At 45.9% G+C, this 12,062-nt stretch overlaps 1 protein-coding gene across 5 annotated transcripts in view; it reads left to right on the plus strand.

The window, feature by feature from the left end:
- The window catches only part of IFT43 (intraflagellar transport 43), an 82,845-nt gene that overhangs the window by 24,561 nt on the left and 46,222 nt on the right, over positions 1-12,062 (plus strand). For 4 of the 5 annotated variants that reach the window (XM_045451605.1, XM_045451607.1, XM_045451604.1 and 1 more), the window contains exon 3: positions 5,617-5,681. In XM_045451605.1, the coding sequence (XP_045307561.1) occupies positions 5,617-5,681 (65 nt within the window). Of the gene's footprint in view, positions 1-4,275; positions 4,333-5,616; positions 5,682-12,062 lie in introns of all 5 variants that reach the window. The other variant, XM_045451608.1, reaches the window with a different exon arrangement.

Here is a 12,062-nt window from a genome sequence, read left to right on the forward strand (position 1 = left end):
CAGGGCCTATCAGGTATCTAGGTGTCTTCATAGCTCGTAGGAAGCTCAGCCAGACCCTCACGGGCTGGACTGCCCATTCAAAGGACCCGCCAGACCTTTTAAATTATATTGCTAAAAGCCAGTGAGCCACTTACATTTCAGACAGATCGCTTGCACTTAATGTCAAACCGCTGCCTCATGAACAAGTTGCAACAGCTTCCACTTAACAGCCTGCATTGGAAAGTAACAGGTGCCAAGCTGCTCAGACCCCCCAGAGAGTTTCCCAGGGACTCCTACCAATATGCCGATCAATGAATAGCGTTTGCTGCAGCCCAAGTGTTATTTATGTGCTCTCCTGGAATCCCTGTCCCTTGCATCTGGTTGCTTCAGGAACGCTTTTCCTTTTCATCTCCATGTATATTTCAAATCCAGGGCAAGCTCCACTTTCCCCATGAAGCTTCCTCGCCCTCTCCTTGTCCACAGCACTTCCTGGCTTGCACAGTTCTGTTGAAACTTCAGTTGTGTACTGCCAGCTTATGCACTCTTGTCACAGTTCTGTCTTAACGATGCGCCAGGGGAAAGTGGTTCCAGTAAAACCACTAGAGGTGGCAAGAAAACTGCAGAATTCAGTGGAACTATCCCGTGGCAGAGGGGATCCCTCCTCAGCTTCGCCTTCGGACCATGGATGCAGCCTGTCCCTGGAATAACCCTTTCCCCCCACCCCTGATGCCTGCTTCCCACCTCCAGTGTGGCCTCTTCAGTTTCAGAGTAAGCCAGATGTCCCATCACGTAGATTTCATACAGACCTGATAACACTCTGAATTTGGCCTCTTCTCTACCTCACTGAACAGGGGTAACGTTTGAGGACAAAGGTGCCATCTGTTTTTTGTTGTTGTTTTTTAATCTTACCCAGTGCACATAGGACAGTGCCCAACTCCCCACAGAGGGAACGAAGTTGGATTCTGGGGGAACTGCCTTTGTAACTTAATAGGGGTTAATTAAGTCTGTTTACTCTAGACAGGATATTTGTGTGTGGCCATAACAAGACTTACAGTAGGGAGTATTACAAAAAAGTTTTCTTACCCTGGGACCCAGGGTATGAGACCGAAACTAAGGATTTTCCATGAGGAGGGAAACAGCTCCCGCTTCGTGCCAAGCCCCAGCTTGTGGGGAGCGGGTTCTGCCTGCCCTTCTGGTTTCCCCTCTGCCTCTGCACTCTCTCCCAAGGTCAAGGTTGGCGAGGCTCCCGGTGGGGAGTGGGGAGGACAGTCGCAGCCTCTGCCCCACCCTGCGCATCTTAGGGGAAGGTAGCTTACACAGTTTTTACAGCCTTATGTCAACTTTTGAAGTCTTTAGTCACTTGTGAAAAAAAATCCTTTGATTTTGGAACTCGGTTTTCAGTCTGTTGGATGCGGAGGTATGACTCTTACGTGGTGATCTTTTTGTTTTGATGCTGCGGTCCTAATGTAGCAGCTGGTACGCTTTCCTAACGGGAGGAGCGTGAGAGAAAATGCGTCTTTATGCTACCGCTGGCCGGCTGGAAAGGGCTCGCATCAACCCCCTGACAGCCGTGGCTTCCTGGGATTTGTGGTTAAAGGAGAGAAAGCAGGTCATTTTGGTTTTCAGAATCTTAGGGAACTTTATTAACCACACAATGTCCCTTAGTAGTCAAAGTGACGGCTCAGGCCGGGCTCAATTTTTTTCTCTTTTTTTTTCCTAATGGTGGTATATTTTACTGCCCGCGGTCTAACCTTTCACATACTGACATTAGTAACGCCGCTGGTGATGATCACAGGGGAAGACAGAGTGCTGGCGTGGCGGGCACTGCTCTAAGCGCTGACCGTGCAGCCCCTGATTTAGTCTGGCCGTTTAGCAGTTACTCAAAGGAGCGCATTTTGACGGAAGTATAGGCTGCTGGTGCCCCTTTTCCGAGCCGTCTGATCTCCCAGAGCCCCTTCCCAGTTCAGTCTCTGCTCCCTCTGTCACTGTTGTCACCCCACAGTGGAAGACCGCCGGGACCAGGAGACAAGTGGCGGAACCCTGCCAGTGCGACGCAAGTTCGCTCCCTTCTCGCCCACTCTCAGCATCTCACGGCACTGGGAGAGTGCCAGGGGGACTCAGGCACCCCGACCTTGTGGCGCCCTGGATCTGACTTGGTTCATTCTGTGCTTCCCAACATCCAGAGCGAAGAGAAGAGAGCAGAGGATGCCAGCTCTGAGGCCGTAGCTCCGGGGTCGCTTGCATGCGTGACAGCGTGGGCTGGGCAGGTGTTCTCGCTGAGTGAAGTGGGGCTAGGGGTGAGATACGGGCACTCCTTCGGTGCGCACCCGGAACTTGTAAGATAAGCTCACACTTCCAGCCGAGAGATACGCTCAGGCCCGTCTTTCTCAAAACACCTGAGCTGGCTTTCATTTTCCATTAGACCTAGGAACAGAGAGAGGATTCTGCACTGCAAGAGGAACAACAGCACAAGAGCAGTAGTAACAGAGGGCAGCTGCACTTTAGCAGGAAGGAGACCGAGAGGGCGGGTGGGGACTGTGGCCAACTGGAATGCGCCGGTCTTGTCCACAGGGGCAACTATGATCTCAGCCCCAGAGCTACTGGATCTTAGAGTTTTTCAGGAGAAGCCGGATTTTGTGTGCAGATCTTCCAGTTTTTTAAATATTAATTTAAATTTACAAACCAAAACAAAAAAACCCACTGTCTGGCAAAACACAACATGTGGCTGTGGGTCTGTCACCTCCAAATTCAGGAATGTTCATTCTCACAAGATGGTCCTATCCTTGGGTAAGGAAGCAGGGAATGTTACCTGCAGAAGTACAGGGAAGACGGCCTGTAGGCCAGACTCGTTTAAAACATCCTCAAGGGGGCCCCCTGTGATTCAGTCTGGTTGTCTTTTAACATTTCAAGTGTCCCCAGCACAGTGCCTTACACACAGTAGAAGCTCAGCCAGACAGGGTTGTTGGTTTCTGCTTATATGCAAGTTTGGTTTGTGGTAGTTTGGGGCCATTCCGCTTCCAGGTAGCTGGTCCTTTGACAGCTCCTGCTTTCGAAACAACTTAACCTCTGAGCTTCAGTTCTGGATTCCTGGGACAGAGGAATCGATTGGTCCCCTGGTTCATCCAGTGTCTGAGGGAAGTAGGGTTGTGGAGTAGAGGCTTCCCCTTCTGGCGCAGGGGTGGGTGGGTGTGGGTGGCAGGGACACCAGACAAGGATGTGTGGACTGGGGAGCAGTGGTGGGCATCTCCTTGGTACATCTTCTTTGGATTGGGATTTCCCCCCTGATAGAGACAGACAGTAGCTTGTTTTCCACTTCTGCATTTTTGTCATTTCTAAGAGAGTCCCCCAGATAGCTCCATTACCTGCCTCTAGCTTAGAAGAGTCAAGTTTGTTTTCTCTAACGTGGCCCCTAGTATGTCCTGGGAGCTGAGTTGGATAGAGGCATTTTAGGGCTTCGTTTCTTCTCATTTCCGGAAGGTTCTGGCTCACCCTGCAGAGAGGCCTGGTATCTAGATGGAGCATGTCCTTGGCAGGCTGGGGTGCTACTAGAAAAGCCAGAAAGAAAGTATATCTTGGTGCAAAATAAAACATCAAAAGTATAAAGGTATTTTGGCACATTGAGAGATGTTTTCTTAAAAAGTTACAAGTTAGGGGGAGCCTGGGTGGCTCAGTCAGTTGACCATCTGATTTCAGCTCAAGCCCCATGTCGGGCTCTGTGCTGACAGCTCAGAGCCTATAGCCCGCTTCAGATTCTGTCTCCCTCTCTCTGCCCCTCTCCTGATCATGTTCTCCCCCCTCTCTCAAAAATAAACAAACATAAAAAGAAATTTTTTTAAGTTACAAGCTAGGCTTTAAGTGATAAATTTAAAGGATGTTGCAATGACACATTTTAGTCTGAGGTTCTACAAACCACGTCCTTCCTGCTAAATTTGACTGCTGCTTGTTTTTATAGTTTTATTGGAACACAGTGACACCTGTTTGCTTACTTATTGTCTGTGGCTGTTTATTGCCCTACAGTGTCAGAATCGAATAGCTGCAACAGAGACTGTGTGGCCCGCAGAATGAGAAACATTGAAAAAGTTGGCCAACCTATGTTTTTAGTCATTCATCAAAGTATCTCCTTAGACTGAGAGCAACAATTATAAGTATATGCAGTTCTTAGAAAAAGGAAGTTGATATTTCAAAAAACAATCCTAGGAGAATGCTGGGCAATTGAAAATAGGAAATGTTCTCATTGTTGTTTTATCCACCTTGATTGACTCAGTGGATTGCTTGATGTTCTCTTGGTATTTCCAGTTGAGATGTACTGGACCAGAATGCCCACACTTGGGTTCCTGAATGCATCCTTTGCAGGTGAATCCTTCTTCCCCAGATAAGCTGAGTAGATTTTTATCCTGTCAGTTTAGTTTATGTTTTTTAAGCAAACCTCTGTTTTACATCTTTTTTTATTACCTTTCAATTTATAAAAGATAAAATGATTGTAAAGAAAAAAAACAGAAAATGGACAACAACACAAGGAAATTAAAAATTGTCCATAATTCTGTCACTGGGGTCCTCTCTCACTCATGTATTATATAGCTCATTAGACACTTGATATTACGTATTAATAGTTTTTTCACCAAATTGGAAGCATATATGTACTGTTCTGCAACATGTTTGTTTGTTTGTTTTTAATTTTTTTAAGGTTTATTTCTTTTTGAGAGAGAGATAGAGTTCTAGCAGGGGAGGGGCAGAGAGAGAGGGAGGCACAGAATCCGAAGCAGGTTCCAGGCTCCGAGCTGTCAGCACAGAGCCCGACGCAAGGCTCAAACCCACCAACCGTGAGATCATGACCTGAGCCAAAAGCGGACACTTAACCGACTGAGCCACCCAGGCGCCCCTGCAACATGTTTTTTAAAAGTTAATATATACTGAATATTCTCATATCATGAAGTATCCTTTTTTACCATGTTCTTCATTATTACATAGTATCTTCATGTGTGTATTCCATGATTTACTTCATTTCTTATTGCTGTCTATTTTGGTTTTGAATTTTTTACGATTCAGAAATGACACTAGGTCTCTCTCTCTCTCTCTCTCTCTCTCTCTCTGATGCTTTCTTTGGGATAAATTCCTTGGATTAGAATCACTGGCTTAAAAAGTATGAAGTATTTCTTTTTTTTTTTTTTTTTAATTTTTTTTTTTTTTTAACGTTTATTTATTTTTGGGACAGAGAGAGACAGAGCATGAACAGGGGAGGGGCAGAGAGAGAGGGAGACGCAGAATCGGAAACAGGCTCCAGGCTCTGAGCCATCAGCCCAGAGCCTGACGCGGGGCTCGAACTCACGGACCGTGAGATCGTGACCTGGCTGAAGTCGGACGCTTAACCGACTGCGCCACCCAGGCGCCCCAGTATGAAGTATTTCTAAGGCTTTCAGTAAGCTTTGCCAAATTGCCCTATAGATCTTGCTTTTTTATATACCCACAGAAGGGCATGAAAGCACCCAGATTTTGAAAGTAAATTAGAAAGGCTACCGTATTTTTATTTGAAAGATTTCGATAGGCAGAATATTGGTTTAGGTGGCCTTAACCTCATCCACTGCATGCTTGAATGTCAATGGTGAGCGACTGTTATTTTGGCTTCTCCTTCCCTCTTAGGCTCCCCCTCCCAAGCCGCCGCGCAGGCAAGGAGGCTGGGCAGATGATTCCACGAAGGCTTCAAAGTAAGTGCGGCAGCTCATGAGGGTGGAGGTGGGCATTTTGCTCTTGTGGGTTTTTTCTTTCAGTTTTTGTAACAACTTGATTGAGGTATAATTCCAATTCCATGTAATTCACCCATTTAAAATGGACAATTCAGTCCTTCCTGGTGCCTTTAACAGAGTTGTGCTACCAGCACCTCAGTCAATTTTAGAACATTTTCATCACCTGCCCCTTTAAAGAAACCTGGTACCCATTAGAGTTATTTCCCATGCCCTCTGCCCCCCAACATCCCCAACCCTAGGCGGCCACCATTCTGCTTTTTATCTCTGTGACTTGCCTGTTCTGGACATTTTGCATAAATGGAATCGTACCTCACGTGGTCCTCTGTGACTGACTTTTCCCTTGGCTTGACGTTTTCAAAGTTCATCCATATGTGGCATTCTGTGTTCTTTTTGTTTTATTTCATTTGTTTTGTTTTAAATGTTTATTTATTTTTGAGAGAGTGAGAGAGCGGGGGAGGGACAGAGAAAGAGGGAGACAGAATCTGAAGCAGGCTCCAGGCTCTGAGCTGGTAGCACAGAGCCCGACGCGGGGCTCGAACTCACGAGCCGCAAGATCATGACCCGAGCCGAAGTCGGACGCTCAACCGTCTGAGCTGCCCAGGCGCCCCTCTGTGTTCTTTTCTTAAAAAATGGAGGGGGGCGCCTGGGTGGCTCAGTCGGTTGAGCATCTGAGTTCAGCTCAGGTCACGATCTCGCAGGTCGTGAGTTGCTAGCTGCTATCAGCACAGAGCCGGCCTCAGATCGTCCGTCTCCCTCTCTCGCTGTCCTTCCCCCGCTCACGCTCTCTCTCAAAAATAGATAAAACATTTTTTAAAAAATTTTAAAAACGGAGGTATAATCGACACACATTATATTGGTTTCAGGTAAACAACATAATGATTCGCTATTTGTATCTATTGCTACATGATCACCACAATGTACAAGTTAACATTCGTCACCATACATAGTTACAAAAATTTTTTTTCTCATGCTGAAAACTTTTAAGATCCACTCTCTTGGCAACTTTCAAATATACAATACAGTATATATATATTTTAATGTTTATTTACTTTTGAGAGAGAGACACACACACACCATGTGAGCAGGGGAGGGGCAGAGAGAGGGGGAGACACAGAATCCGAAGCGGGCTCCAGGCTCCGAGCCATCAGCACAGAGCCCCACGCGGGGCTCGAACCCACAGACCATGAGATCATGACCTGAGCCAAAGTTGGACGTTTAACTACCCAGGCGCCCCCTGCAATACAGTGTTATTAACTGTAGTCACCACGCTTACATTCCATCTTCATGACTTAAGTCATTATATAACTGGAAGTTTGTACCTTTTGACCCTCATTCTGTGTTCTTAAAGTAACTTTCTAAACAGAATGGAATGGCTGGTTAGTAATTGCAGGATTACAAACCACTTTGGTCTCTAATTCCTTGTCTTTGATGGGAAGTAAACCAGAAAAAAAATATTTACTACACCAGCAGGATGGCCAGCTTTCAAGTTTAACTATTTGAGATATACTTGGAAAAGGAATTTCTTTTTCTTGAAACACAGATATTACTCTTTTTTTTTTTTTTAAGGTTATTTATTTATTTTTGAGAGGGAGAGAGAGAGAACGCAGGAGGGGCAGAGAGAGAGGGAGACAGAGAATCCCAAGCAGGCTCTGTGCTGTCAGCACAGAGCCCAGTGTGGGGCTGGATGTCACAAACTGTAAGATCGTGACCAGAACCAAAATCAAGAGCCAGTTGCTTAACTGACTGAGCACCCCAGGCCCCCCAGACGTTACTCTTGTCGAGAAATTTCCTTCAGCACTTACTGCCTTCAAAGTATATATTTTTCTAATTCTTTTCCTCCCTTCATTTACACACACACACACACACACACACACACACACACACGTACGTTTCCCCCTCTGAATCATTTGAAAACAAGTTGCAGACATCATGACATTTCACCTCTAAATACTTCAGCATGCATCTCTCAAGATTAAGGACATTCTCCAGATAATCACAGAATGATTATCATATCCAAGTAATTTCATAATGAATTAACAGTTAGTATATAGTTTATATTTAAATTTACCCAGTTGTCCCCAAATGTCTTTTATAGCTCCAGGATCCAGTCAGAGTTCACCCATTGTGTTGAGTCGTTCTACCTCTTTATCTAAAATCATTTTTATTTAAATCTATCCGGATAAGTGCAGTTAAAGATAAATTTATCTTCTCTAAAATCTCTCTCTTGATCTGAAATAATTCCAATTCCTCCCCCGCTCTCCCAGACTTTTTTGAGGAGTCCAGGCCAGTTGTCTTACAGAATGTCATACATTCTGGTTTTCTCTGATTGGTTCCTCATGGTTAGGTTCAAATTGTAGGTTTCGGGCAAGAACAGGTGATTTTGTATACTTCTTATCATATCAAAGTGGCATAGAAACACGTACTCAGAGATGCCTCACTCCCATCCTTATTCCCTCCTCCTCATTCCCATCCACCCCATCCAGTAACCTCTGTATTCGTTTCTGGTCTGTCCTTCCTATCTTGTCTTTTTCTTTCTTTGCAGAATTAAACACACACATATGCAATTTTAATTTATTCTTCTTTGTTTCTATACATTAGGATTCAGCAAACTTTGACCCACAGGCTAGCTGCCAGTTTTTATAGATCATGTCTTACCAGAACACAGCCACACCCTTTCATTTTAAAAATTCAGATCTCTGATCTGTTTGGAATTAATTCTAGCCTACGATATAAAGCATGGATTCAGGTTTAATCTTTTTTGAAGTGGCTATTGCCCCCCCCCCGCCCCGCCCGCCATTTATTTAAAAATGCATCTTTCTCCAGGGAATTTAGAACCATCTTTATCATATTCTCCATCATTGTACCTGAGTCTCCTTTTGGACCTGTTACTCTGTTCCAGTGGACTTTCTGTCTGTTCGTATGCCAGTAAATGCCACGCTCTTTGCCTTATGGAACACAGCACTACTTTTCAGTGCTAACCGAGAACAAGAAGGTAACGAACGCTGCAGTATTAGTGAGAGTCTTAGAGAGTAGCCCCATTTTTCTAAGCTATTAGGGGATTTTAGTGCTTGTAATAGCTGGAATTTATTTTGAAGTATGGAGATGAGACAAATCCTGTATCTGCTCCTTAGAGAACAAAAGAGAATCTCAAAAATGGATCTATTAAATGAATGTATCAATGTACGTATTAAAGATTTTTCCAGATCAGATCAGCTTGCTCTTGGAAAAAGATGCTTTTCCATTTCGTATATTACTTCTCAATGTATTGTCTTGCGTGGCTCCTTGGTCTGTGGCCTAGTCCTGAAGCTGCTGGGGGGCCCAGGCCTCCTCCTCGAACCTCCTCTCTTCGGCGTCAACCCTCACTCTTGCACGATCTCAACCCAGTCTCGGGAGTTTTACTATCACCTTCACAGTGACGACTTCAAAATATATATCCCTCCAGGCCTTTCCCTGAACATCCAGTTATCCACGTGATGTTTCTACTTGAGGACACAACTCAGTCATAGCACGTCTGAATCAGTCCTCTTAATTGCCGCCCCTTCCATCCCATCCCCTAACCTGTACCTCCCAGAGTTTCCCTCACATCTCCGTAAATGGTGACTCTTCTCTTCCCCATTTCCCAGGCCATAAACTTTGGAATCCTCTTGGACCCTTCTCTTGGTCTCAACTCATGTTCAGTCTGTCAGCAAACTGGCTCAGGTCTACAGATGAAATACATCTGCTGTGTGTCCTGCCAGTGCTTGGCTACAGTCACCGTCATTTTTAGCATTGACTCAAGTGAGAATGTCCTGACTGGTCTCCTCCCTTCATCCTTGCCTCCCTCCGTCTTATCTCTACAGAGGCAGAGTGACTTTTTTAAAACATTAAGTGAGATCATTTCACATCTGTTGAGAACTCTCCAGTGGTATTCCCCATAGTCAAAGGACATCACAAAGCTTTTTCCGTGGCTTACAAGGCTCTACCTGACCTCACTTTATATAAAGTAGCACCCTGGTCACTCTGTGTTCCCATCTCTTGCTTTATGTGTCAGCATGTGACATATATGCATACATGTGCATGTGTGTGTTTGTGTACATGTGCGTATGTTACCTTTTTCTCTCTACTGTGATGTAAACTTCTTGAGAGGAGACACACACTGATTTACCTATGCCCAGTACCTCGAATAGTGCCGGTCCATAATAAGTGCTCAGTGACTGTTTATTGAACATATGAGTGATCGCATCAGTGTTTTTGCTATCAGATCGAGCCACTCTGCTATCAGTGTGGAAAGTGGAGGTCTGAAAGGTTGGAACCGCTTTGGGGAAGGTACTAGTCTGTATGAAGGATGATAAGAGCTGAACTAGGGCACTGGTGTGAGCACGGAGAGGAGAGGAGCTTTGGAGACGTTTCGGAGATAGAGTTCACGGACGTGCCATTGGTTGGAGGTAGGGCAAAGGAGGGAGGAGGGGAGGGTCACCACAAGGCGCCTCGCTTTGATGGCTGGTTGGGTAGTGGTGCCGTCAGATAGGGAAAGCAGGAGAAACCTGATTTGTAGGCTGGTGGTGGTCCACATAGATAGTTTCCACAGTTTGGGAGTCTGGAAGGGAGGTCAAAAGAGAGGTGCAACTTGGATCATCTACGCAAGTAGAAGTCAAGGATAGAGCCTTGGATTTGGCTGTTTGGAGGTTACTAGGGACCTTTGAAAAAGTGGTACTGTGATTTGCACTGGGGCAGAAGCCAGATGATGGGCTGAAAAGGAATTGAGGCGGGAAATGGTGATCTGGACTCCTTCCCTGAGAAAGAAAGGAGATAATGGGACGGTATTTGGGAGTGGTTTGTGTTGAGAACGATGTGTGTAATACGTGGGGAAAGAGTGACTGCAGGTGAAATAGGGGTTTGACCAAGCAGATCCTTGGAAGGATAGGACCTTCCAAGAGAGATTAATTAACCTTGGACAGAAGGAGGCGAGGACGTTTTTCCTCTAAGATAGGGAGCTTGGAAAAGTTGGGTAAGCGATCAAGAAAAATTCAGAGAGTAGGGAATTGGGGGAAGTTCATTTTGGATTGGCCTCTTGGTTTTCTTCTTTTTTCAAAGTAGAAAGGCACACCGTTGAGTTCTCTGGAGCAAAGGAGAGCTGGTCTCGGGAGGCAGGCGGAGTAGATGTGAGGCAGGAAGAGGATGGGCACTGACTAAGGGTGAGAGAGGCCCTTCTTGGGCTACATTGAGGAGCTGCCTGTTCGGGTCGGAAAACAGGGGCTCCTGCTCCTGCAGGGCACCCCAGGGAGTACAGAGTGCCCCCTGCCCTGCAAGAGCTTCCGTTCAAATTGCAGGGTCAGGCATTTTCATTCACAAAAATGGTGAAAGGAGCACATCGCAAGTGAGAAACAGACTGGCTAACACTGGTGATGTGACCTCAGAGAAGAGAGTAATCACAGTGGTCAGGGTCCCTTGCAGAGGAGATAGGGGTCTCACTGGGTGGATTCTCACGCACAAAGAGGATCGGGAGGAGAGCACTGTAGTTCAAGGACATGTAGGCAGAAGTGTTGGGGGGGGGGGGCAGTAACCTTACTGTCAGTCTGCTTAGAGTAGAAAATTCACACTGGAAATACTCGACTTAAGTTCTTCTGAAAGGATAATAATAATGGCATGGATTCAGTTCAGGCTGCTAGAACAGAATGCCCTTGACCGGGTGGCTTAAACAGCACACGTTTATTTCTCACGTTTATTTCTAGTTCTGGAGGCTAGAAGTCTGAGATCAAGTTGCCAGCATGGTCTGGTCCTCACTGAGGGCCCTGTTTCTGGATATATCCTTACGTGGCCTTCCTCGGTGTGTGCACACAGAGAGAGGCAGGTCTTGTGTTTCTCCTCATTTTATAAGAGTACCAATCCCATCCTGGGGGCTCTACCCTCATGACTTCATCTGACTCTGATTAGCTCCCAAAAGCCCCACCTTCAAACACTATCACAATAGAGATTAGGGTTTCAACATGTGAATTTGTGGCGGGGCGGGGGGGGGGGGAGACACAAACATTCAGTCCATAGCTGCCCCTTATATGTGCATTACACCAACTCTCTTGGTAGGTTCCATTCTCTAAGGTAGATATCCCTCTACAAGGGAAGGAGGAGGAAAGTGAGGCTGACAGAGGTCTACAGCTCTGTTGTTGCCAGTGGGAAGTAGAAGACCTATTTCCAGACACGATCCGGGAGCTCATAGTCAAGGGATACGAATTTCTGGGATTATTTTATTTGCGTCACCACCGCCCAAGGTAGAGAGCAGACCGTGCGTGAACCACCACACTGGCTAGAGATGTTGGTGCCGGAACTCATGTGCTCACTCCTGAGCCACAGGAAAGGGCTGTATTC

This window comes from Leopardus geoffroyi, chromosome B3, assembly GCF_018350155.1.
Source record: "Leopardus geoffroyi isolate Oge1 chromosome B3, O.geoffroyi_Oge1_pat1.0, whole genome shotgun sequence".
In the NCBI taxonomy this organism is placed as follows: Eukaryota; Metazoa; Chordata; class Mammalia; order Carnivora; family Felidae; genus Leopardus; species Leopardus geoffroyi.